General features: G+C 33.8%; 1 protein-coding gene across 1 annotated transcript in view; it reads right to left on the bottom strand.

The window, feature by feature from the left end:
- Nucleotides 1–24,301, bottom strand: part of LOC128222272 (uncharacterized) — a 33,209-nt gene extending 8,908 nt beyond the window's left edge. Inside the window, exons 1-9 of the mRNA XM_052931233.1 lie at nucleotides 23,902–24,301; nucleotides 16,995–17,091; nucleotides 13,800–13,891; nucleotides 13,242–13,318; nucleotides 11,977–12,067; nucleotides 11,711–11,822; nucleotides 8,613–8,683; nucleotides 6,847–7,003; nucleotides 12–82 (exon numbers count right to left, since the gene is read on the bottom strand). Coding sequence (XP_052787193.1) covers nucleotides 12–82; nucleotides 6,847–7,003; nucleotides 8,613–8,683; nucleotides 11,711–11,822; nucleotides 11,977–12,067; nucleotides 13,242–13,318; nucleotides 13,800–13,891; nucleotides 16,995–17,091; nucleotides 23,902–23,965 — 832 coding nt within the window. The 5' untranslated portion in view covers nucleotides 23,966–24,301. The remainder of the gene's footprint in view (nucleotides 1–11; nucleotides 83–6,846; nucleotides 7,004–8,612; nucleotides 8,684–11,710; nucleotides 11,823–11,976; nucleotides 12,068–13,241; nucleotides 13,319–13,799; nucleotides 13,892–16,994; nucleotides 17,092–23,901) is intronic.
- Nucleotides 24,302–27,442: the final 3,141 nt, after the last annotated feature.

The following is a 27,442-nucleotide window of genomic DNA, read 5'->3' as shown; positions in this document are numbered from 1 at the left end:
ATAAAACATACCATCGCTAAGACAGTCAACGAGCTTGTTGTCAAGGAACCACGTGTCTCTACAGCCACCGCACCCGTCCGGTCTATAAATAGAAACAAAATGGCCGACCGCATTAAGTTTTGTATAAAGACTGTGGAAATCGCCGACACCCACGGAACACAATAGAAGTCACAACTCAATTAACGAATTAAATCCCAAAAATATTTACAATCTTAAAGTGACTCGCTCATGTTTTTGGACCAAAAATTAGTTTTCACGATATTGCATCGGAAAACACTTATGTTATTATTATTTTACTCTATAATATCGAAATTGCAGAAAAAATACAGGTATGACATGAGAAGTATTTTGGTTTTAGTGGGGTCGAACACGCGCCGGGAAAATCAAGAAACAAAATAGCCTGTTAGTCCACACTGCCGCCGGGACTTTAACAAAAGTGGTGGATATGTTGACATATTAAGGATACATTGATAACATCACGTGATAATGTCAATCAATCAATTAATCACGCAACACCACAGCAGTAATTAATTTTCAATCGTGTTATAAACGCTAATGAAAATTGTTGTCTTCATAAACGATATTTGGGCAAATACCAAATTTGCTGAAGGGTTCTAGCTTTCGGTATTTTTGTTTTAAAACTCCTGATGATTTGCCACACTTTATTCCGTAATTAAAGAAAGTGCATTTAACAAACCATGAGCAGGTCACTTTGATATGTTTGTTGATTGAACGTGTTCTGTCGATTTAGATCAGTCATTAAAAGTAGCTGTATTCCAAAAACAGTTAATTTTAAATGCGCAATTAAGAACAAGAAGAATTAAGCATACTGATAATGTTTTACGAAGACAAGGGGCGATTGTTCAGAAATTGGTAAAGTTTTTAAACGTTTTAACATATTATTGTTAATTTTCAAATCTGTATTGCTTTTGCACCAGTCATTTGTAACCACGACCCCCAGGTCCGGGGAATAGCGGGGACTTTGACTTTTGGTGCAGCCAAGCCCGGGCAAAGTCTCCGCCCTGCGGGGACAATCTGCTGGAAAAAAAACTCCGCCAAATGCCCCCGCACCCAAGGGACCCTAGATAAGACTAATTCCTGCTAAATTTGGCGTAAAAACAAAACCACCGCAGTCCCCCGGCACTGCGGGGCCACCTGGAAAGTAAAAACACGGCCCATTTCCCCGGCTATCCCTGGTATACCCCCGGAACTAGGGGTGCCGTGGCTACAATTGATTGGTGCATTTGGAACAACTGTTGCGTTTTTGAGATCTGCAATGTTTCTGAGAAGGTTCGTGAAACCTCTTACATCTGTTCGTGTTTTTTCTCCAAACCCAGATAAGAAGATCCAAACTTTGGGCTATTCGGGAAATCCTAAGAGGGGTGGGAAAGTCGGAGGAGGGGGGCGGCTAAAACCAAAAAACGCCTTTAATTTCCAAAAGTATAAACAATAGAGTATGCGAGGTGGTTTGTACTTTTTTTCATTTTTAAATATATTTTGTTTAACCCGGTTTACCTCATTTTCTCAAAACCCTTTGTGATGGACCTTTCCTTCAATATCGGTTATACTTGTAATCTAAGTTTATGAGCATTTCGCCATTTTAACCAGTTTCTGAACAATTGGTTTAATGATTGATAAATGGTTATTGAAAATGGAAAATAAATCATGCCAATAATTATATACCAGGGGACACCTCAACTTCCATCTTTAATGTTATCCCTTGCGAATATTTTCCCTATAAACGCAACATCTTCGGATATGTTCGGACCGCGATTCATCGGTTATGTATATATACTGAATAGAGTTTATCTTCTTATTTTTGTTTTGTTTTGTGTCAGCAGGCCAAGAACAACTTTAATCGACATGTTGGAAACTTTTAATCTATGATATGTTAAATGTGTTTTTGTCATTAACGTTTCATCATCACATTTAAAAGTCATCTTATAAAGTAGGTGTCAACTATAAAGTAATTTTCCGCAACGTAATTGTGATGTAATATGACAAACTGTTCTGGTTACGGTCTGGTCGTTCTGTTTACGGAATTGGTGAGAGAAAAAACACTGCAAGGTTTTCTTAAATGAAATGAAGTATTTTATATCTTTCCTAGAAAGAAATAATGAAATATTGGTGTAAATATAAGTAATGAATTTTGTAATTGATGTCAATAGTGGGAATATGAACGCAGTTGGTCTGGTTAAAGTTTGTGGAGCCCAACTGCGTTAAATATAGCAATAGTTATCAAGCAAAGACATACACTCCTATAAAGCAAAATGAACATAAACATAAGTAAAGAACAACAAAAGTTGTATTCGAACCAGAAGAAAAGAGTTTTGTTAATACAAACCAATTATGAAGTGGATGGGTACGAATACTTAAAGAATGATATTCAGGTTACAGATTAATGTTTATGTGCAATTGTTTTCTCTCTGGCATAATTGGCAATTTAAAAAGTTTCTCTTACTTAAGCGTTTAGGTCGTGAATGTCAGCCGAATGTCAGGACCGAATTGTCTACATTTAGGCCTCTGACCGAAAGAAAGGCTTTGTTTATTTAACGGTCTATTTTTAGAAAAAAAACTGTTTTACTGACGTCATCAACTCTTGAACTTGAAAAAACAAACATTTAAGGAAGCCGTAAGTTGTTTCAATTATTGAAATATATATCGATCTGTTGACCAGCTATATATCTATTTCGTCATGTTTTCATGAATGCTTTTAAGAATGAATTGCATTATCCCGAAGTATTGGAAAATGCATGACCACAGTGTATGCAAATCTCGTGAACATATTTACCTGATTTACTGATTCATGTTATGACACATTGCGAGGGCAGAAAGAGAATAAACAATTATTATTGTAAATAAACTTCGGTGAGTAAGCAAGAAATAATCAATCATACTTGATTTAAAGCATCCTATATTGTTATAGAAAAGACGCATGCTATATTTATTTATTGACCTTGAACAAGGTCACGATACGGTCATTTAGGATATTAAAATGTTTTGCAAGTTAGGGCTAGTCATAGGTAAAGGTTTTAAGTACAGTCGAACCCGTTGGCTCGAACTCGTTTGGCTCGAATTGTTCGTTGGCTCGAACTTAATGTTAAGGACCAATTTCTTAATACTGAAGATAATAATTCCCGCTTGGCTCGAATTTCCCGAGACTCGATGTTTTTTCGCCGGTCCATGTGAATTCGAGCTAACGGGGTTCGACTTTATATACCCACAAACATAAATGGTTTGATGCGACGCTTTTGCATAACCACTTAATTTGTGTATGTATATACTAACAACCGTATTTATCATTAGTTGTCTGCATGACCTTACATGTAAACCCATCTACTTCACGGGCCAGTCATTGTTTGTATATACCGCTTCACATGATTTAAATTAATAGCGGGCATGCTTCAATGAATGTATTGAAAATCTTGAGAAATACATATTGACTCCTCATTATTGACCATAAAAGTAGGGAATATATAATATATACATTTGTATATTTGGCGTTCGAAATGCATTTCTAACCTATATTTGATGACTAATTATTGTGAGAAAGAATTATGCCAAAAAGAACATGAAAAGATATGAGACTGATTGTTTAGGTGTTTGTTACAGCTAACATTACTATTAAGACTTCAACTAAATTATCTAAAAAAATGTGTAGTATTTACTGTTTAACATTTTATGCATATTTTGAACATTACATCACTTAACTATATTACACTTTCTATAAAAATAATGTGTTTGACTTGACTTGTGGACGTTTTGTATATCAATTTAATATACACAGTGTTTAATATGTTGTATGACATTTGTATTTATTATAAACTATGTATAGTGTGTATGGTCGATGTGCAATATACAAGTGGAAATAACAACTTTTATTATATACACATCATAAATCCACACGCAATACATATCGCAAAATAAGGTAATCCGTATTCCACTCTTTTGACGTCACGTCATAACAAGTATCGTTGCGCGATGTTAAAATGACGTCATAAAACAAAATAGTGCCTCGTTAAAATGACATTTATTATGAAAACATGTGGCTTTTAAGTGATCTTACCAGTAATGTATATGATAAAAGGGTTATTAGTACTGCGTTTTGATACGGAATGTCGTATTCGACTCTCGTGGATTTTTGCAGATTTTGATTTCACATGGTTTGTGTATGATATGTATAAGAAAATGGATAATGAGTGTCGGAGTGTTTAGTTGGAAAATTAATATCCCCTTATGGCCTCTAAAAGTCTACACCAATGAGATGAAAACATGTTTTGAGGTCAGCTGGAAAAATGAGGGTAGGTCGGTAACCGCATTTTCATTCATCAGGTGTTCGATAATAATAATAGAGTGGTACGCAAAGCATCTTATCTCTGGTCTACGAAAATTGGTAACCCAAAAAATCACATTTGATTTTGTTACAAATTTGACTCACTTCCTGGCTTTGAGTCATGTCAAGTCTTCTTTTTTATTGACTCATATTCATGCACAACATGAAAACATGAGGTCATTGATAAAAACAATACAATTCAGAGGCTCAAATGATTATTCTACGATTGTGTCTTGGCCATATCGATATTTATACTATGTATAAATGGCCAAAGTCAAGGTGCCGATTTGCCACTAAAATTTGAAAAGAATGATAAGATATAACAAACATTCACGTTTATCAACTATTAAAAGACCAGATAGTCCCGTTTCACAAAATTAAGACTGAATATAGCACGTGGATCACTGGATTCAGACAGTGACATTGTTTACGTTTATAACATGAGTAAAGTACAATGATAGAGCCACAATTTCAAAATTATTTATGCAAACTGTCTTAAAGCTGCACTGTTACAGATTGAAGGTTTTTATTTTTTTATTTTTTGTCTTAGAACAAGCCATTTTTTGCAAAAATCCATGGAAACCAGTTATATAACACTGCTGACAAAAAAATTAGATCGTAGATTTCTATATTTAAGTTAAAAAATGATGTTTTATGCATTTTTCTTAAACCGTTAGAACGGTTTAAGCCATAAAACATTAATTTTCGAACGGAAATATATCAATCTACGATCTATTTTTTTTTGTCAGCAATCATATATCATTGGTTTGCTGATATTTACGCAAAAAATTGCACTTTCCAATACAAAAAAAATAAAAAGTTGTAAAAATGGTATATCTGTGAGAGAGCAGCTTTAAATAAATAAGAATATTAATGTTTGAACGAATTTGTTTAAGAACAGCAGAGACCATTTTATCCAAATTCACAAATACCTTTTAATGAGTTATGTTAACAACTGTTGTCTGTAAAATTATGGTTATTTTATATAAGGCTTTGTGAACGCATTTTTCCCTAGGAAAAGATCAAAATAAACTCGTACGAATACATAAAACGTTGTGGGATGTATTCAGCTGTCAGGTATATGACATTTAATGATTTTTGACATATCTTACCCTGGGCAAATGGCAATTAATTTCTTGACTCTTTAATTGCGAGGACATAATCATGCCCCCATAAAAAACACTCGTTTATTTGTCAAAAATGTCAAAATGGTATTTAGCCTTTTTACGGAAAACCGAATTGTTTTTACGTAGCAAATTGATAATGTTCATGGAAAATGATAAGTTGAGACGCAGCAGGCATTACAGTTGAACTCCGTTGGCTCGAACTCCCATGGACCGTCAAAAAACATCGAGCCTCGGAAAATTCGAGCCAAGCGGGAATTCTTATATTCAGTATAAAAATGGGCTCTTAACATTTAGTTCGAACCAACGATGAATTCGAGCCAAAAACGTTCGAGCCAACGCGGTTTGACTGTAATTTAATTATAATATCAAACATTGCCCAGTTACGGCAGATTTCTGCAAATGAATCTTATATAATGTATCGGAGCATTGTTCAAATTAGCTGGTCAATTGAGTGTGTCATAGAGGATAATATTTGATGTCTATGTTTTTACGTAATATATCTTATATAATTAATAGTAGTTTTCAATCTCATCTACAAATGCAGTTCGGGAAGTTTATGCAGAATATTCATCACGTTCTGTATCATTGTATGCTTAATATAGTTTTTGTTAAAATAGTAGTGTGTAACCTCTACTGCATTTGGCGTTGGGTTTATTTTGCAGATCTCACCTTCGTCCACTTTTGATTATATGGTGTTAAAAACCGAACTACTCGCAGAATTACTTCCCTTGCAGTTATCACTGCCACCATAAAAATCACGTGACCAAGAATGGATATCACGTGATTCATAGATAAAGATTGTAAATTATCACTGAATTTTATTTTTAACCTCAATACACCTTGAATTATTGAAATGATATAAAACGATCCGAAATCAGAGAAAATAAATCATTTTTTTTTTTAAAAAGAGGTGATATAGCTTAACTCCATATTCTGCTTGTCAGGGGAAATCACTGTGTATGGGCTTGCTTATTAATTGTACAATCAAAACGATAACTCCGTGTTTAATTACGGATACAACACAGTAAACAATCATTCGGAACTCCTCGGCCATTTTTATCGAAAACAACCTCGGGTGTACATGGACGGTTTACATACTCAGAAATTGGTATGTTTAAGTCCGCTGCAAGTAGATCGCGTAGTAAATTAATTTAACAGTTAAACTTCATGCCTTAACTCTTGGGCTTCTTAACTATGTTTGCAATGATACACTTCACTGGCAATCAATTTAAACTTAGATCAATAAACACTGCATTTAGTTAATTATATCATTCCAAATTTTACGAACTACTTCTACTGATGTACCGGCATACATCCGAGGTTGTTTTCGATAAAAATGGCTGAGGAACTCCGCATGTGTAAATAATCAGTTGCATGTAGCCGTACCTGCAGATTGCGTTGGGGAAGTTTCGGCAGATCTTTCCTTCACAAGCTTCCTGGCCACAGGGAGTAAGCGGCTCGTTCTGTGAACACTCGCGTTGCCATGGTGCCACGGGTGCCTTACCGGATGATTTGACGATCGGGCCTGGCATGTCTAAAAATGCTGCGAAAAAGAAGAATATTAACGAATTATTAAAGATGCACCCTTATTCCGGAAAAAAATGTTTACCACAATTAATACAATTGGTTTAATATACAAAACAAGATGAATAAATGTCGAAATCAATGCTCTTTATGAAGGATACCAAGTTTAAGATGTAAGAAAGGTGTAAAAAACACGGTATTTCTACTCTTTTAGACGATAGTAGTTCGCATTAAATCTTTTAGCACTCACCAATCATTTAATATTTTTGCGTATAAATCTATTAAATAAACAGTTACAATCTTGTTAGAAATTATTATTTTCCAAAAATACATTATTTAGAAAGTTGTTAAAGCTACAAATGTATATATGTAATATATGTGATAGTATTGTTTTTGAAAGAGATTGTCACTTTAATCACTTGACTCAGTCGGGCATCAATTTATTTTATTACATATGAAACCTTTTCTAATGCTTTTCATAACGTTATGTTGGTAGTTGTATGCACTCTGGTGTTTTGAATAGGTTGTGGCAGTTATTTTCTTACCCATTTTCGCTATAGAGCCAAACAATAAAATAAATTAGGAAGAGTATATAAAATCAAATCGGTTTTTATGTCTATTTAAAGATTGAATAATATCGTGACTTTTCTCATAAGTTAACAAATTTTGAGGAAATTTTATAATTATTAAGGAAGGGAACTCTTTCTCAAATTAGATATACATTTTACATTTGTCTTCGTTCTTCCTGAGCGCAATAATTATTCTTATATTGCCTGGAAAAATATCTGTATAACATTCAAAACACCTCGTCTCGGCCCATACACACTAGGTGTACATTAAATTAGACTTCAATTTTCTACACCGCATATTATTGCCACTTCAAACCACAATTAAAATAAGAATACGAACATATTCAAGCGATTGCCCTTTTCGCATTTGTTACTGCGTAGTTCCACCATAGTATGCACAGAAATTGATTTGGAAAAATATCCATTTCAGAAAACTTCAAAGTGCGATTAAAATGTTTTGAATAAGGACATTAAACATCAATATTAAAGTACATGTATAACAATAACCAGCTAGTAATTAAGCTGTCAAGAAATCGTTTTTTTGTGTATTTTCTTCACAAAAAAATAAATTCAAGGTATGTTAGACAAATATGTGTCCGTTCCGGACAGAAAAATTCGACCCTTGGGCACGCTGCGTATCCGGTAACGAGGCTTGCCCTCGGGTCGGATTTTTTTCTATCCGTACCGGGAACACATGACAGATATTATTAAGCTTACACCCCCCAGAAAACTATCACGTTTAGAATGTGGAAATATGTTGTTCCCTCGAAGAGGCATCTACACTATGTATGTTCTAAATGAGCTATGTACGTCAGACGCGTAGCTGCCTTTACGCGAGAACGCGGCTGAATCCACATGCTTCTGACAAAAAAAAAACACGCCACAATTGCAGTTAACGTACTTGACTACATGATCCTAAAACTGCCCATTTTCAGTACTAAATAAATGCAGAGAATGCACCAGATTGCACCATGATTTTCAGAGGGGGCATGCCCCCGTACCCCCTTGCACATTTATGAATCCACATAAATAGAGGGCTAGCTACGCCACTGTACGTACCTCCTGTTTCACAATCTACTGGCATATCGTCAAGGAACCAGGCAGGTGCGCAAACATTGCAATTGTTGGTTCTGGAATGTGATTAAACAAAGTTTCGATTACGTAATCTTTTCATTACGGCATTACCGGTCGAAGCGTATACGTATACAAATATGACCGGAACGCTGTTTTAATACATTTCGTGAAAAAGTTGAACTTAATTTACACATTTTGATAAAGAAAATAAGAAGTACAAATACGATACCAACATTGAAAGTTAATTATTAATCATGTTTTATATGGAATTTAAATGCAGATAACATTGAGTGTACTTTCAGTTTCCTTTTATGCGTTATGTTGCTGGCCTTAAAGCTGCACTCTCACAGATTGAACGTTTTGACATCCTTTTTATTTTTTGTCTTGGAACGAGCCAATTTTTGCGAAAATCCATGGAAGGCAGTTATATAAGGCTGCTGAAAAAAAATTGATCGCAGATTTTTATATTTAAGTTCAAAAATTGATGTTTTATGCATTTTTCTTAAACCGTTCGTAACGGTTTAAGCCATAAAACACTAATTTTCGAAAGGAAAAATGAAAATCTGCGATCTGATCTTTTGTCAGCAAACTTATATCATTGGTTTGCAGATATTTACGCAAACATTTGCTCTTTCCAAGACAAAAAAAAAAGTTGTAAAAATGGTATATCTGTGAGAGTGTAGTTTAACTGCATTCTGCACAGCTAGAGGCCCAATTTCTCAAAAATTCTTAAGCTTAGCAGTTTTAAGTAGCTTATTTCAATAAGTCAAAATAATACTTTCATTAATTTTGGAATTATGAAAAATGGATTATTGTGATTGAAATAAGATAATGCCTATCTAAGGTATAAACACTCTTAAAAAAACTCTAAAGAAAAAAAATATTACGCAAATAGTTAGATGACAAATAAAGTGAGCTTAGCTTAATCCCGTTCTAAGGGACTTAAGAAGTTTAAAAAAATTGGGGCACAAGGCGTTTACATCAGAAGAAAACATAAACGTAATACCTATATGTAATAGTGTCCGTATTCATAAAACATCTTGCGACATTTATCCGAGTAAAGTACCAGCCCTGACCCCTATTATATTCAAAAGGTCTTACTTTATTTATTTATATCAGGCAAATGGGCATTAGTTCTCTGGGGTCGATATTATTTGAGCAGCCCTACTTTACTGCCCGTAACATCAAAAGGAAACCAAAACTGTATATCGTCCGTATTTATAAAACATCTGAAGTCGTTTTCCGAGCTAAGAATCTCGCTGGTCATATGACACAATAACTTTGTAATATATAAAATAATTTCTTTTCATTATGGCTATATACATACTTCAATCCTAAATGAATGTGTAGTTTAATTAAAAAAGACTCCGAAAAAAGAAGATTTTTCACAGAAGTTAGTAAATGACTTAAGCTGTTTCCTGAATTCCGGCTTAAGGGCGATACTTTTCAAATAACCCTATACTACTTGTCCGTCAAACGTCTGAGATCAATAAAATTACCAACATTATATATAATAACCAGTTCACAGCTCTATTTTACTCTCATCAAGCAATTCCAATATTTACTTTGAGGACAAAAAATGAATAAATAGAGGATATTTGTTTATTTCAGTGTAAGATCGTATTTTATTTCACGAGTGTCATAGAAAAACATATGTTCACGAGTGGCGAAGCCACGAGTGAAAATGTAGTTTTTTTATGATCACGAGTGAAATTAAATACGATCTTACACTGAAATAAACAAATTTTCTGTTTCTTTTATGCTAATTTTCGAAGTTTTATTTGTTTTTTTATTTATTTCTGAATTACCCCCTTTTTTGAAAAGGGTGGGCTTTACGCTGCTACCCGTGGGGCGCCCCTCGTGCATAATTATAGCTGTCAACTTTTCTACTTTCGGTTTACTGAGAAATAGTTCTCTGCTATTCATTCTTATAGCTTAATATTCGCTCGTTTTTTCTTGCAAAGCTTTATGACCAGTAAAAAATGAAGAATTATTAGTGCACAAATGTTCCTAAAAATAATGAAAACATTTTTTATTTTAAGCAAATTAGTACGCCGCTATTTATAGAATGAAAATTTGGAAGGTCAAATGTGTTAGCAAAACAAATGTGGATACTCATTGGATTTTAACCATTCTTCTTAGTTTAAGACTGCATATACGCGTGTTTTTATAGTAAGTTAATATTCAGTCATCTTACTGTCGGAGACCAGTCTGTTTCGCTTTAAAATGTTTGTTTTCCAGAAGAGTAAATGCCACGCTAGTTTGTTGACACATTTTGAGATGTGGGTGGGGTAAAAAATATCGGATCTCTCTGTAAATTGTTGTGTGAGTTCTCCAGGAAGCTCATTTTACGTACTACAACGGTTAACAGTTCAAAATACATTTGAACGATGCTATAAAATTTTATTTATGTTCGAACAGTTGTTTTTGTCTGTAATTTGTTTGGAATGAAAGCAAATGTTCGAACATTCAGCTTCAAAGATCAGTAAAGTGTTTGATAAACGGGATAACCGGTAGTAAACGGTAAGTTGTTAATTTCCAATTATATATTTATTTAAATTTATAAAATAGTTCTTTCTTTTTTTTAAACATTTTTTGACATAATTTACTGAAGTCCAGTGTTCTGTTTTGACCAAGGCAAGTACATTAACAACAAAGGATTTTAAAAGTAGTTCTGAAAATTGATATTTTCACTCCTTATTTTGCAGTGAAAATATCAAATTGATATTTTCACTGTTGTTATTTCACTGTTAAAACCCCATATTTCATCGTAAAGCATGAAAGAATAATGTTGTATATGAACATGTAAAAGAACAATAATATATATTAACCAGGCTGTATGATTTGGAAATGTAGTATCAAGTAGGTTTGATAAATATAAAAAAGTTTGAGTACATTCACCGATATAACTAATTATATAGACAGAGGATGTTAGAATTGTGCAAAATCAAGTAATTATAGTTAAGGGATGCTAGGTGGGGGAGTAAAAAGCTTGACATAGATTTTTGACAAATTTTAACCCATATCAGATACTTTTCAAAAAGTCCTTGATTTCTCGTCAATAACAGGAAAACGCCCCATACCTGCAGACTGCTCTAGGCACTGCCGGGCAAGTCCTCCCAAGGCAGACTGAGATGTCACACTTTGTAGGTACACACGTTTCACGCACCACTGTGTCGATGGGAAGTCGCTCAACTGAAACAGATATAGCACACAATGAACATATTAATAATTACAGGCTAATTGTAGGATACATTTATCTTCTTGAAATGTCAAAAACGACATCATATTTGCATGATGCATGTATAAGATGTTACTGTTACAGAATAGAATACACTAATTGTCTTACCATCATTAAATTTCGGGCACTTAACCCAAGCATCCTTCAGAAAATATTCCGCCTTGCATTCCCCACAGTTGCTTTGGCGACACTTTGCGTTCTGAAATATTATGTTTAAAGATGCACTCCTATTTCCAAATAAGATTTACCAAAATTAGTACAATTGTTTAAATATACTAAAAGAGATGAATAAATGTCGAAAACAATGTTTCTTATGAAGGATATCAAGTTTAATTAAAAAAGATGCCAAAAATACGTTATTTCTACCTTATGAGACGATAGCAGATCACAGTAAATCTTTTCGCACTCACCAATCATTTAATATTTTTGCGTTTTCAGCTATTAAATACACGGATAAAATTTCGTTATCAGTAATAGGTATTTCCCATAATTGCATTATTTAGTAAGTAGTTAAGGTTTATTATTCAAAATTGATGTTTGTTATATATGTGTATATGTTGATTTTGAATAAGAGTGTCACCTTAAGTTATTATATTATATAAAAAACAAGATAGGATAAAATAAAAACAAACTATTAAAATTTGTACTCCACACAGCAGCTTTATCAACATTTTGCATTGTGAACAGTTACAAAAAATAAGTAGTACATGTATATGGAATTGTTAATAAGAGATGACAGGGTAACACTCGCCTCAGCTGTGTAAGCAGCGGCAACGGAAGTGCTAATTATGACATAAATCTTACATAGTTTATAATAGAAGTTCAAATACAATATAAACGGACCAAACACAGATATATTCATTTTTTTCCAAAGTCCAATGTCGTATGTTAAATTTACTTCACACAGCTTCACTTTGTTCCAGACCTCAAGACAAAGTCAATTAAAAAATAAGACATGCAATTTTGCCAAACATCCGATAGGGGTCTAACTGACGGCTCTGTATCAGATAATATTACCATATTACCATTACGACAAGTTGTCATTTTTGTAGGAGAACGTTCAAGAGAACGATCAAGCGCAGCTATAAGAATCCTATAAAAATGATACCGGACAAGAACATAAAAAGGGGGTGAAAGCTCTAAAGCTCTCAGTTAAATTAAATCAGGATGCAGTAGAACCTTTCCTCTTTCATTACTCGAAATTTCAAAAAGGCATTTTTATTTAGTCAAAACGTACCTGGAAGTCATATAGTCAAAACGTACATAGAAGTTGTTTTAGTGAAAACGTTCCTTAAAGCGTATACAAGTAGTTAAAACCTATCTTGAAGTCGTTTGGTCAACACGTACATTGAAGTTATTAAGTTAAAACGTACCTTGAAGTCCGGGTGCTTACAGGGCCATTTGCAGGAGTCAACTAAACATTGAACCACCCTTTCCCCGTTCGGACATACTAGAAACGATAAATGTAGACCATAATTATAAACCATACATTCCATAACGTATAGAGGCCACTGTAGACCATATATACAGATAGGCCATTTAACCAATATATATAATGTTAGCCGGTCTAATTTTAGAAGGAAAAAATGCAAACTATTGTGATAATCTTGATGTAGGTGGCATCGCAAGCGTCGTGGTTGTCGTCGTTTCCGGTGTTGCGATCGATAACCTTAATTACATACCAGCTGTTTTGGACACTGTTTAACTTAAATTTAAAACAAAGGGCGAAGGTGTCCATCTCCCACTCACCTAACAGTTCATTGGTTCGATTCCCCCAACTAAGGACAAATTATCTTGGTCTTGAAAAAGAACATATTACAGTATTAGTTTTTACCAGGCGTAATTTAGGTTACTAGTAATTTATAGTTCAGAGACCGTATCTTTAAATTTGAGCTTAAACACAAAAGTACATGTATCAAATATGAACGTACATTTGGGGTCTATCCCGACATTGCAGTTTGCCTTCTCTCCTGACTTCGAATACCAAACCATCTTGCAGCCATTACACTCGGTCCTCTCCATTCTGGATGTGAAATATGGGGATAATATAGATCGGAATCACTAGAAAGGGTACAACACATACACAGACTATACAACATCACTTATCATGGGTGTAAACCATAACGATGTTATTTAAAGTGATATACTGACTGAAATCTACGAAACATTACATTTTCAAACAATGTATTTGAACGATGTAAGAATATACATGTACTTAGTTTATCCAAAGTCATAATTTGTACACTGATTATTCCCGCTTATTTTTTGTTAATATCATATAATAATTTACTTATTATCTGTAAATTATGCTTTCATATTGACCAAAATATCCTTACTGACCGTGACGATAGCCGAGGTCAATAGAGCTTTTGCGGTCAATATGAACTGTACATTTTACAATTATTAAGTAAATAACATTATTACATTATACCGCACGATATATTATGATGTCATATGCTAAACTGTGTACGGTCTTTAAACAGACTTGTCAATATGGAGTTATTGAAGTTAATTTTCCAGCACAATTATAACGTAACTGTTTCCGGTCTGTAAAATGACAGGTCATTGTTGCGTTTTATTTTGACTAGGATTTTCGTCCAATCATGGACGTTGTATTTAAAGATTACGTAATAATACTGCCTATTGTCTCAACTAGCAAAGAGGCAAAATCTACGCCTACAATAAAGACAAGTATTCCGGGCGAAAACTAAATTGTACGGGTCTTATTATTTTTCGAACTGGCTTCATATCACCTACAAGCATCATATCAATAGTTTTTCGTTATATGATTTAAAAATATTCTTATAAAATCATTTTTTATGCACTTGAAAAAAAAAATGAACAACAGCAAATGTCCTGAGTATCATTAATATAACGAATGGTAGACGGTACTTTAATTGTTTACAACTACTTATTAAAGTCAAGATTAACAATGGCTTTTGTCATTTACTTCTAATTAAATAATAATAATCATCAATCATATATGATCTTTCAAACTGTTTATAATTTATATACGCTTTTTTGTTCCTTTGTTTACAAACAACATCATTAAAATGCAAATTAATTATCAATTTTTTAAATAGAGATTCAGAGATTCAGAGGTTCAGATATTCAGAGATTCAAAGATTCAGAGATTCAGAGATTCAGAGGTTCAGAGATTCAGAGATTCTGAGGTTCAGAGATTCAGAGATTCAGAGGTTCAGAGATTTAGAGATTCAGAGGTTCAGAGATTCAGAGATTCAGAGGTTCAGAGATTCAGAGGTTCAGAGATTCAGATATTCAGTGTTTCAGAGATTCAGAGATTCAATGATTCAATGATTCAGAGATTCAGAGATTCAGAGGTTCAACTTATATATTAAGTAACTTGAACACAAAGTGTTCCTCAATACGTGATAGATATAATACATTCAACAAATATGTTGATGATACTTGGAAGATGGATATATTTTTGCAAGTAGTTGCATTCATATTTTTTAGCCCAGACCAATGTTAAATGCAAAAATGTGAAATCTTAATGGACGGCCTTTCGGAAATAACAAATATTTTATGACTTAATTACAAACAAAAAAAACAAGTTACATAAGCAAAGTTCATCATCATCTTCAATTAATTTCCATCTTTTGTGAATACATCACATGTCAAATAGCCCTTGTTTATTTATAGCTGGAAATATCAACAAAAAAGCATTCCGTTCTGCCCACGCCATTTTTATCAAGGCCAGACGGTCGTATTTCCTTCTATTTTATGATGTTTACAAAGAAACGACTATCTTTTCCTTAAGTAAAATGTGCAAATAAAGCAAATTTATTCAGTGATAAAGATCACATTAACTACGATTAGCATATGTCACCTTGATATGTCAACACCCTCACACTTCACCAGACGTTATGGTATCACCCTTTCTGGATAGAAATGCAATACTGTTTGCATTCTCAACTTAAAGGCCAAATTAAATCCTCCTATAAGTGACCCCACCCCTCTCCCCAAAAACAACAACAACAACAAAACAAAAACAAAAAACAAATACAAAAAACAACCGTGTATTGTACACAATGTCTGTGTATTGATGATAATCTAAATGCCTAATTGTCTTATCAGATCTCTGATCTGAATATCCTGTTGTGCAGTTTTGGAGGTTTTATGATAGAAATGGTCCCTTTATGGCCCTGAGCCAATAAACAAATACACAGGAAATTGGCCCCTTCTGTGACCCCAGTGGAATTAGCAGGAGATGCACAGCAGGGGATTATCATGCCAAACATTCCTTAAACTAGGCATTTAAACTAGACCTTTAACTGAATTTGATATAACTCGAATTAACCCAACTCACCTCCGTTCTGTGCATGAATCAACCCAACATGCTAATAGCAAATACAATGTCAAACAGTTATAAGAGAAAAAACAACATTATAATGGATTATCGGAAAACTAATAACAAGTTAGCTAGCCTTGACAAGCTTGATTGATATGAGGATTTGCTTTAATCCCTCGCCACCCCTCATCCTTCACCCCCATCCCGCCCCTCTGAGAACGGGTTTAAGGAAACAGTTATCGGGACGTTACTTAAGGAGGGTGATCCAACGCAGTTCTCATTCTCGTAAAATAGTAAAATGTCATACAAAACTTCAACTACATGTAATTCTACATGAACACCGTAAATAAGCCAGCAGGATCAGTAATCATATAAACTAATACCTGTATTCTGTTAAAGGCACACAATGAAGAATGATGCTAATTTGTTTTTCATTTTCAATGTATTATCATTTATCATGTTTTACGTATTCAACTACAACTATAAAAAAACAACAACAAACAAACAAGATAATGCATTAAAAAATAAAACTAACATCATCCTTCATTGATTTTTTTTAAGCTCGTTGTTGTATACACATTTATCATTTATGAAACACGACTCCTTTCAAACGAAAACATGGGGGGGGGAATTGTTTTGTATCAGTGTAAGACCATAATTTATTTCACCCTATTGAGCGCTTGAGCTAAACTGAACGATTGGCACTGCAACAATAAATACATATCAAATTGATATTCTTTTACTTTACTTTTGAATCTCATTAAATCATAACAACATGTGGTCATAGAAGGGCGACCATGATCACGTGACTTACTTGCATGTTGCATCCGGGTCACCGGGACATTTCCCGCCAAACTTACACGAGTTGATTAGACACGAAATCCAGTATTTGCCAGGAAAACATGCATCAACTACAAAAAAGAAATACGCATAAATTAAGCACAACGAAACTAGTTCAACCAATGTAAATCCTTAGTGAACACGTGTTTTACTGGCGGCATCTAATCATTTATTGATAAGGCCCAATAAATGATCTGGTTAGGGTTACATCCTTTTCAAAAAAATGTAAGGTTAATAGGCCTTTTGATTTATTGTTGTTCTTTTATAAGGCATTATTATAAGAATGTTATTTTATCATAGGAGAACGGTATTCAAGTAATATTCCGTATAAAGCGTTCAAGGTTTTAAACTACACTAAAAAATAATATATATATATTCATATTTTTTCGAATTGACTATAAAAACGGTGGTGTCGGTGCCTTTTTCGTAGGTATGGTCGGGTAACCAAATGTATCTTTCTAGGCTTAACGCTATTTTTATGCGTGTGTTGTCAGGGGTCATGATTACGAACAGTCTAGACTCAGACTCAAAAAATCCCATTTTTATCAAATTACAAAGAATCATCTTTTTTTATTCTTCTAACCAAAATAAATGTAAGTAATTGTACAATTTAAAATGGTAATAAAATTCAGCAAATTTCTCCATGAAAACTCAACTAGAATGAAAGTAACAAAGACATGGAGATTTGCAGTTTTGACCTTGAACCTGAACTCAGACTTTTGGGTGATCTTAATCGCGAGCCCTGGTTGTGGTATATAAGTCTTGTTTCTTTCATTCCGTCTCTTTTGAGCCTTGTGCCTCTAATTTATTCGCTGTGCCCCCTCGCTTAGAATACTTATTCAAGAAGAAATGACTTAAAGGTCCAGTTTAATCCTTCCATAAGTGACCCCCCCCCCCACACACACACTAAAAAACAACAACAAAACTGTGTATAGTACACAACCTCTATTCATTGATCTTAATCTACTTGCATTGATCCATCTTATCCTCTCTAATCTGAGTATCCTGTTGTGCAGTTTTAGACGTTTTATTATGGAAATGGACCCTAAATGGCCCTGAGCCATAAAACAAATACACAGGAAATTCGCCTATATTGTGACATCAGTGCAATAAGCAGAAGATGCACAGCAGGAGATTGTCATGCCAAACATTCCTTAAACAAGCCTTTAATAAACTCAAACCTATACGTGAAACCTGTAAAAGCCAGCAGAGCGTTCTCTCAGTATTTGCAATACCTAATCAAAATACGAGCATGGTTAGGGTTCGTTTGTGGTCTGTTCGCGGTGATTGCATTTGTGTTTATGATTTTTACACGTTTGTATCTTTGTCATTCGCGACTGGGCCATTTCCTTAACGGGGTTATTTTTTGTACAGTTTTCGACTACTTGGTTTGTTCCTGGGGTTTGCAAACTTCCAAGCAAACAATTTAGTATTTAAACCAATCAAACACTGAAATTAACGGGAAGAACTTTTCCATCATGTGAAATGGTTAAAATATTTCTTCTTACAAAACGTATCAAATGATGTACGGTTCGAACAACACATGTTGCAAAAACTATTGTTGCGGTTTTGCATAAAAATCTAATCGAACATCAATCTTGTCCAACTGTTTTTAGTGATTATTCAACAAATGCAAATCACGATGTTTGACGTAGGAGGAACAAACATACATTCTCATTGCAAGTTTTACAAAAGAAGGATTAATCAGAAAAATCTAGAACATTGTTTTACGGGCAATATAGATATAATTAATTGTTTTTAGCCTGCTACCTCAACCCCTCATTTCCTTGTTTCATAATTCATGTAAATACCTGGGTTCCAGAGTTTATTGCGCAAAACGTAACATTTTTACGTGTAAATGTCATTTATTTTATAAAATGACGTTATAAAGAAAAACATGATAATATCAAGTGAACACAGCATTTTTGCATGGGGGTGGGGGGTAACAATCCGCCCGCAAATGAACATATGAAACGTAGCGGAAATTAATAATAACTTTCAAATTTGAACAACAATTACAGTACACTATCAAATCGTTAGTTCAATTAAGAAACCAGGAGGTGCAGGGGGGGGGGGGAAGAAGGTATATATTGTTGTGTTTTTCTCTGTGCAGGGTTTCAGCAATGGCGAAGCGCGATCACGTGATCAAAAGCCAAGCTAACTGTTATCCTACACTAATACTAATTTGCCGATCGCTGTCGCAAACGCATTTAGTTCCCTGTAATACATGTTAACTTCATGTTTTGGGCGGTTTATTGAGGAATTAACGGTGGATACTATCATGAAAACCTGACCGTTGGAAACAGTGAGAGAAACATATTTAACTGAAAATTGGCTTCATAGCATGCCGTCTGATTAAACACTTGGCACCTAACGGAAATATGCCGAAAATAGCCGTGCGTTCACGGAAATTCACGAACAGTAACGTTATAAGGAACACAAATATGGCGAAATCTAATTTATACGTCTCCGATAATTGAACTTTTTGACTATAAAATACGACCGTGCACACTTATATTGATGGAAAATAATTATCATTGACGTCATTTCCAGTATGACCAATTTATCTAATGAATAATAAATGGAATGCTATGTTCATTTCAAGATTGAAATATATTTCTCCTCGTGAGCACCAAAAAGTCTTTCACTCGTTGCAAAGCAATTTGTATCATTCCCATCTTATTTTTAATTTTAAAAACAAAAATCAAACACATCACATTTTAAAGACAATCCTAGAACTATTAAAAAAGCTAGTATGAGGCCAATAATACATCACTTTACATGATCAAATTAATATTTCGTCGCTGTCGCAACTGAGTTTACCCGTTTAAAAACAGTGCATAATGGTTTCCCAGTATATAGTGTGTATATTTAGAATGATTTCTTTTTTTTCTTACATATATATTATCCGGTGTCAAGTCCCTTTAATGCACCTTTTTCATCTTTTTTTTTTAAATAGACAGTTTCATGTTAGAAAATTCAGATGCTTCATTTTCAAACCGCAAACCAAATAATTTTAAATGCCTTTTTGTTGTCAGTAAACTCACGTTTAAAGGGTGAAGGGTGTTTTGTATTTTAAAATACCTTTGTTTTACATAATTGCAGTAAACCCACGTTTTAAAAGTTGTGTATTTTAAATAGCTCTGTTTTACATAAGTGCATACCCACGTTTTAAATGTTGTTTATTTTAAAATAGCTTTATGTTACATAAATGCGGTAAACCCACGTGTTTAATCGTTATGTACCTGCAGCTTGTTCAAAGATGTATCGCTCTTAATGTCGTCCAAAACAGAGAAACAAATACATAATAGTACATCGTGATATGTTTAATGTTCAGGATGCGTTTATGACTGCATCCCGCTGTTAACATTTTAGCAGGCGCCTTGTACCGGTACTGATTACGAACTATTTTTTTTATGACATTTCTGTATTTTTTTGGGGTTTACTTAAAGCTGCACTCTAACAGATTAACCTTTTTTACAACTTTTTTTTATTTTTCTGTCTTGGAATGAGCCAAACGTTGCGTAAATATCTGCAAACCAGTGATATAAGACTGCTGGCGTTACACAAATCAGCTATTTTTCATATAAAGATTCGTTTTTAAAAGAACAAATACTACATTACAGAAGAAGCTACAAATATTAAACTTAATGAATTATTATTTAAAATGTAAATAGAAGTATTGATCGTTTTTTTCTTATGAACGCAACAGGGCAAGCGAGCAATTGAACAAGAAGCGCTAGCGAGCTTAATGGAATTTGCCCGTGTGCCCTACTGCGTTCATACAACATAAGTGCCAGAAGAATGCGATCAATCCTTAAATAACACTCGCAATTGGATTGAGAGTGTTCATTTGATATACGGCCGTTAGTAGACACAAAAATGGCTAACATTTATTTAAATCTCGACACCATATCCACTGATCTTGAATAAAGATATCCTTTATTACATTTCGACGACACAATATATGCATAGCTGTCTACTGTTGGCAAAGGTATGTGCGCAGCGCTTATAAAATGATTATGTTACTGGGCTGCAGCGGGTTTTAACCATTTCAGTTATGATATAGGTTAGTAACACTTAATGCTGTGTTCGGTTACCTATTTCAAGAAGGAAAACAAATGTTTCCTATTCATATATTCATTGAATTAACGAAATGAGAATGGCATTCAACTTATTATATTCTATGAAAAATGAAAATTATTAACGCAATTTGTCTATGAGTTTGTTTGTTAACTTCTTCAAATAATAATGTAAAGCAACTCACGCCTGGTTTGAGATCTGATAGATGATAACTGATACCCGAGGGCAATAAATATTATTATCTGGTGCAATACCTCCGGTTTGGAGAGGTCACGGCTTGAATGCCTAGTTTAAGCCTTATAATATTCCCCAACCCATGAGTATCCTGCTGTGCAGTTCTGGATGTTTTTTTATCGAAATAGTCAAGGCATTTATTATTTTATTTTTTTAAATAAAAGTAATATTATTATAACAATAGCTTAAGATAAGAATAACAGTTATGTTATATATAATAGCCAATTTATATTATTTATCCAGGGTGCTTCACAATTTGGATAAAACAATAGTAACCATGCATTTAAAATGGATTTACATATACATATACATGGTATATAACTATTTAAAAACTGATCACTCTTATTTGTTTGTTATTTATTTCTAATCGGTTAAATTAATAAATACATTAGCTATGCATATTACTTATATCGTTAGTGAGGCAATGAGAAAACCTACTCTAACCTAGCCAGTATACAAATATACAGGAATTATGCCCCTACTGTGACACCAGTGTAAATAAACAAGAGATGCGCAGCAGCGGATACTCATGCCAAACTTTTCTGAAAGGCCTAGTTAAATCCTTCTATAAGTGGGTATAAAAAATAAAAAATAAAATAAAAAATAATTACAAACAACAACAAAAAAACAAAAAACGTGTATTGTACACAACCTCTGTTTATTGATCTTAATCTAATTGCCTAATTGTCTTTTCAGATCTACGATCTGAATATCCTGCTGTGTTGTTTTGGAGGTCTTATTATAGAAATGGACTCAAAATGGCCCTGGGCCAATAAACTAATAAACAGGAAATACGCCCCTACTGTGACATCAGTGCAATAAGCAGGAGATGGCAAAAATTACTTAAACTAGGTATTTAAACTACATGTAGGTCGATAAGGATGGTGCTGTATAACCAACGTAGTCACGTTCGTAAATTCTGGAAAATTAATTAACCGTTTTACGCCACAGATTTACAGTTGATTCTATTGGTTTAATTAGTCTAATGACGTTTATTTGTGGTGATATGAACGTGATAGTGTTGAAACGTAATTAATAAATAGCTGATCTATCGGCCTACTTCATGCCGAAATATTTGTTCACATTTTTTTATAATTAATCGCTAAGATGAATAGTCAGAATGAATAATCCCCAGTATCAATTGAAATATTTAGAAACAAAAAATATCAAAGAATGGCTTAGCGAGTATAGTTTGAAGAAGTCTGTGTGAGTTTATTTTTCCATTTTTTTTCCAAATTTATCAACATGTTTTTTACTTCGGTGAAATTGTTCGTAGGTCAAATGTTAATTTATGAGATTGCAATGATATTGTACTCCAACCATTATTTTCGGTGTTCAACACGGCCTGTGAAATTTGTTTGTGGTCACCAAGTCGGACAATGGGTTTTCATCCGGGAACTCCGGGAGTGGGTTTTCATCCGGGAACTCCGGGTTCACCAAAACAATCCACAAGAACACACTCTAGAGTAAGGATGTTAACAAGAGTGGTTAAGATAATTTGTTTCACAATTGTTACACTATACAAATTTAAGGCCCAGTTTAATCCTTCTTTCAGTGACCCCCATCCCCCAAAACCGTGTATTGTACACAACTTATGTTTATTGATCTTAATCTAATTGCCTAATTGTCTTATCAGATCTATGATCTGAATATCCTGCTCGGCAGTTTTGGATGTTTTAATTATAGAAATTGACCCCCAAATGGCCCTGATACAATAAGCAAATACACAGGAAATTGGCCCCTACTGTGACACCAGTGCAATTAGCAAGAAATGCACAGCAAGGGATTGTCATGCCAAACATTCCTTAAACTAGGCCCCGAAGTTTTAACAGACACAATCATTGCAGCGGTGAATCAGCAGCACATCCTTTTCACATTTGCCCCTACCTCTGAACCGAATTTTAGATGGCTTAAAACGTTGCCAGGGGAAGGGGATGCTTGACACAATTTTAGGTTTTTAGAAAATTTTGTTGTTCAATATTGACATTACATGTAAATTTGGACGATTTTAGGAGGGGTGCGTGCCGAGAGCACCCCAACTTAATCCGCAAGCGAATTGACATATTTTGCGTGGGGCGGTTATTGATTACATTTAAATTATGTATATTAGACACTTTCCCCGCTGCCATAGTTGGCTTAGACGGGGTGCATTTTCAGCTAACATGTGAAGACTTTTAGTATGTACTTACATTAAAAAATGGTTTGTTGCTGTGTTGCATCAAACCCATTTTTTGTAAGTACATACTAACCATATTTAGCAATAACATAATTTAAATTTTAACTTTTACATAACATAACATAACATAACATAACAATTATTCAGCATTAAATGAAATAACATTCACAGCCAAAATGCAAAACATATGAAATCAATCATATGAAACAAATCATCGTGAAGAGCAAAGACATAGATAAGTATACTTTATATCGTAGTTTCAAATTCTTCACTTAATAAGGTTCTCGATCGTTACAAAGATGCATGGTATAAATATTATACTATACATACTATATTCATACATAGATTAATCAGATCATCAACAACAGAACAATGGAAATTTACTTACCATAACTGTACTTCCACGACAATGCCAAGATGAACAAGTTCAGAAATAACTTAAATGCATCCATATTGCTTTGGTATAACGAGCGTCTATGTAATGTCTATGTGTGGCCGATATGTCAATTCTGCATTGAAAAAATAACTTATTATATATTATGCGTGATTTTTTGCCGATAGACCACAATGGTCGTTATGATTTTAACACTTCTTTTTTAAAACACTAAACCTCGTGATACAATTCCAATTGAAAAAATGCAGAAAAATTGTCAACTGCGTAAGAATTGCACCGTTTAGTCAAACTATTCGCTATAATATAAAAACAACTTTCAACTTCATTTCAAATAAATAAATAACTCCTCTCTGATAATCGTTTTATTTTAAACAATTTATGTCGACATAACCAGTTAAAACGTTGAAATCACGTTACGCTTGGCGTAATTAACATAATGTTACGTTGAACGGACGTTAAAACTACGTACGTTTAATAAAGATTGCATTCATTTACAACAGTATTGCTTAATATATGTTTTATTGTTGATGAGCATAGACGCTGGGTTAGTGACAGGCGATTTACAAGTATTTACGTTGTTAAATTAGACGTGCCATGGTACGTTGACGTAAATCGGACTTCTAACGTTTTCAACGTATCGCTGCTCATGACTGACGTGCGATTAAGGATGCAGACTACTGTGGTTTTGTTTGTTTTGTTGCTGCTTAGCAAAGATCTTGATTGCGTGTACTGATTTAAAACATGTAATAAGCTTTTGTAAATACATTTTCGCCAGGGTCGTAGTTTAGGTAAAAAATGGGGGCGGTTTCTGCACGACTTTAATGGAAGGCATACCGATCTTAGTTGATTGTTAGTTCATATAGGCGCATATTTCCAACCGGTTAAAATATTGAACAGTACACCGACTGCCATATATTGAATATAAAACAATTTAATATATCCGGTGTCGTATTCATGAAACATGTTAAAGGCCTTGTTAAATCATTCTATAAGTGACCCCCCCCCAAAAAAAAATAAAAATGAACACACAAAAAAACAACAAAAACAACAACAACAACAACAACAAAACAACAACAACAACAACAACAACAACAACAAAACAACAAACAAACCGTGTATAGTACACAACCTCTCTGTGTATTGATCTGCATCTGATTGCCTTGATCCCTCTTATCAGCTCCGAGCTGAATATCCTGCTGTGCAGTTTGGGAAGTTTTATCATAAAAATGAACCCTAAATGGCCCGGAGCTAATAAACGAATAAACAGGAAATTGACCCCTTCCGTGGCATCAGTGCAATTAGCAAACATTCCTTAAACTGATCACTTATAGAAAGCTTAAAAATCATTTCCAAACTTAATTCGATTTCTTAGTGATACAAAAATTAGGAACGGACTTAAGATAAGCCATGACGTAAGAAGTTTTATGAATACCACCCCTGGCCCCAATTTCTATAAACTTTAAGTGACACTTTTATTTAAAATCAATACAAACACATGTAAAACAAACACAAATTTTGAGTGATCAACCTTTAACTAATTACTAAATAATACATTTATGGAAAATATTAATTACTATTAACAATATTATAACTTCGTATTTAATAGATGAAAACGCAAAAAATATTAAATGAATGCTAAAATATTTAATGCGATTTGCTATCTCTCATAAGGAAGCAATATCGTAGTTTCTGCTCATTTCTTTTAAATTTAGCTTGAACAAGAACAAGGTATCCATCATAAAAAACATTGTTTTCGGCATTTGTTCATCCATTTTGGTATATTAAAACAATTGTATTAAATATGTTAGACTTAGTTCGGTGTAAAAATGCATCGTTAAGCTTAACAGGCTTAAGTAGCTTATTTCAATTAGCCAAAATACATACATAAGTATAATTTTGATAAATAAAAAATAATAATATGATAATCATGATGATAATTCCTATCTCAAGTCTAAACACTCTTAAAGAACTTAGCATTACGCAATTTATTGAAAACCCAAAATAGAGAGATTAGCTTAATCCTGTTATAAGGGACTTAAGGAGTTTCAAGAAATCGGGGCCAGGCTGTGCATTTTTATTCTATCGAGTTTTCAGAATGAAAGTGAAGGCAGCGGCCTACACCGCCTATTCAAAGCTATGGCCCTACGCATGCGTACTGATTAAATGCATGGGCAATCTAATCATTTACTGTAGCCGTACTTAATGTTTACGGTGACCGATATCCAGCAAGTCTTTCATTTCATTACGCCGTTGGTAATAATGGTAAAATAAGCTTAGTTGGCCACCTATTATAATAAGTTTATGTATACATCTACGGCTCTGGCCAAGTTATATATCTGAATATTTCGGACATACGTAAATTTAATAAAGTGATATTTAAATATTCTATTCTATACATGAGACTGACCCAGAACATACTTTTTATAAACACACAGACATATAAAAATATATATGCATTTTTCCTTTTTCCTTTGGCTTAGATGTTAAAAAGTCCCCTAGCTGCGTCTTATGAAGTGTTACTATTTTTAAGATCCGATGTACAATTATAAGCTTTCCATTTCATTACAATATCATTATAATGTTAAAAAGGAATGCCCCGGGAAGCCATTGAATGTTGTCATGGAAATTATTGACCGAATATGCATCACAAATAAAGTAATGGGATTTAAATGTGTGTCCTTTATTTCAATTCAAATATTAGTGAAAATGACCGATTTCTTAATGTTTCAAGTTCTTTGCATCTTTTTTTCTTTTTTATTTCAATTTGTATCAGAACTATAGTAACTTGTATATCCTCTACACATTTACCCAACTCAATTGTTACCAACAAGTTATGAGTCACCATGGGCAATGATTACAAACAGTTTTAAGTCCGGGTTCAGACTCAGGCTCAAAAAAGCACTTCCAGAAAATTACAATTAATCGTCTGTATTTCATTCGTTTAACAATAGTAAATGTCAGCTTCAAATCACAATTTTTATCATGAATATTGACTTATTTTTATTTATTGGGGAAAGTAACAATTACATCAAAAGTTGTATTTTTCCACTTGAGTTTAAACTTAAAGGCCTAGTTTAAGCGTTCTATAAGTGACCACGCCCCCCCCCCCCCCCCAAAAAAAAAAAACAAAAAAAAAAAACACACACATAAACAAAACAAACAGTGTACAGTACAAAACCTCTGTTTATTGATCTTAATCTACTAACCTTGATCCCTCTTATCAGATCTGTGCTCTGAGTATCCTGCTGTGCAGTTTTGGAAGTTTTATTATAGAAATGGACCCTAAATGGCCCTGAGCCAATTAACAAATACACAGGAAATTGGCCCCTACTACGACATCAGTGCAATTAGCAGGAGATGCACAGCAGGGTATTAACATGCCAAACATTCAACAAACTAGGCCTTTAAAGTACCACTGCTGCAGTCTTTGTTTTAGTGAAATATCGATATATTCATCACCAATTGAGCACCAAAAGCTATATTTCACGTTGACATAGTCACGAGTGGAATTTATAATTTTGGTTTCACGAGGTAA

The sequence above is a fragment of the Mya arenaria genome, chromosome 16 (assembly GCF_026914265.1).
Source record: "Mya arenaria isolate MELC-2E11 chromosome 16, ASM2691426v1".
Classification (NCBI taxonomy): Eukaryota; Metazoa; Mollusca; class Bivalvia; order Myida; family Myidae; genus Mya; species Mya arenaria.
This window is presented reverse-complemented; position numbering and strand designations above follow the sequence as displayed.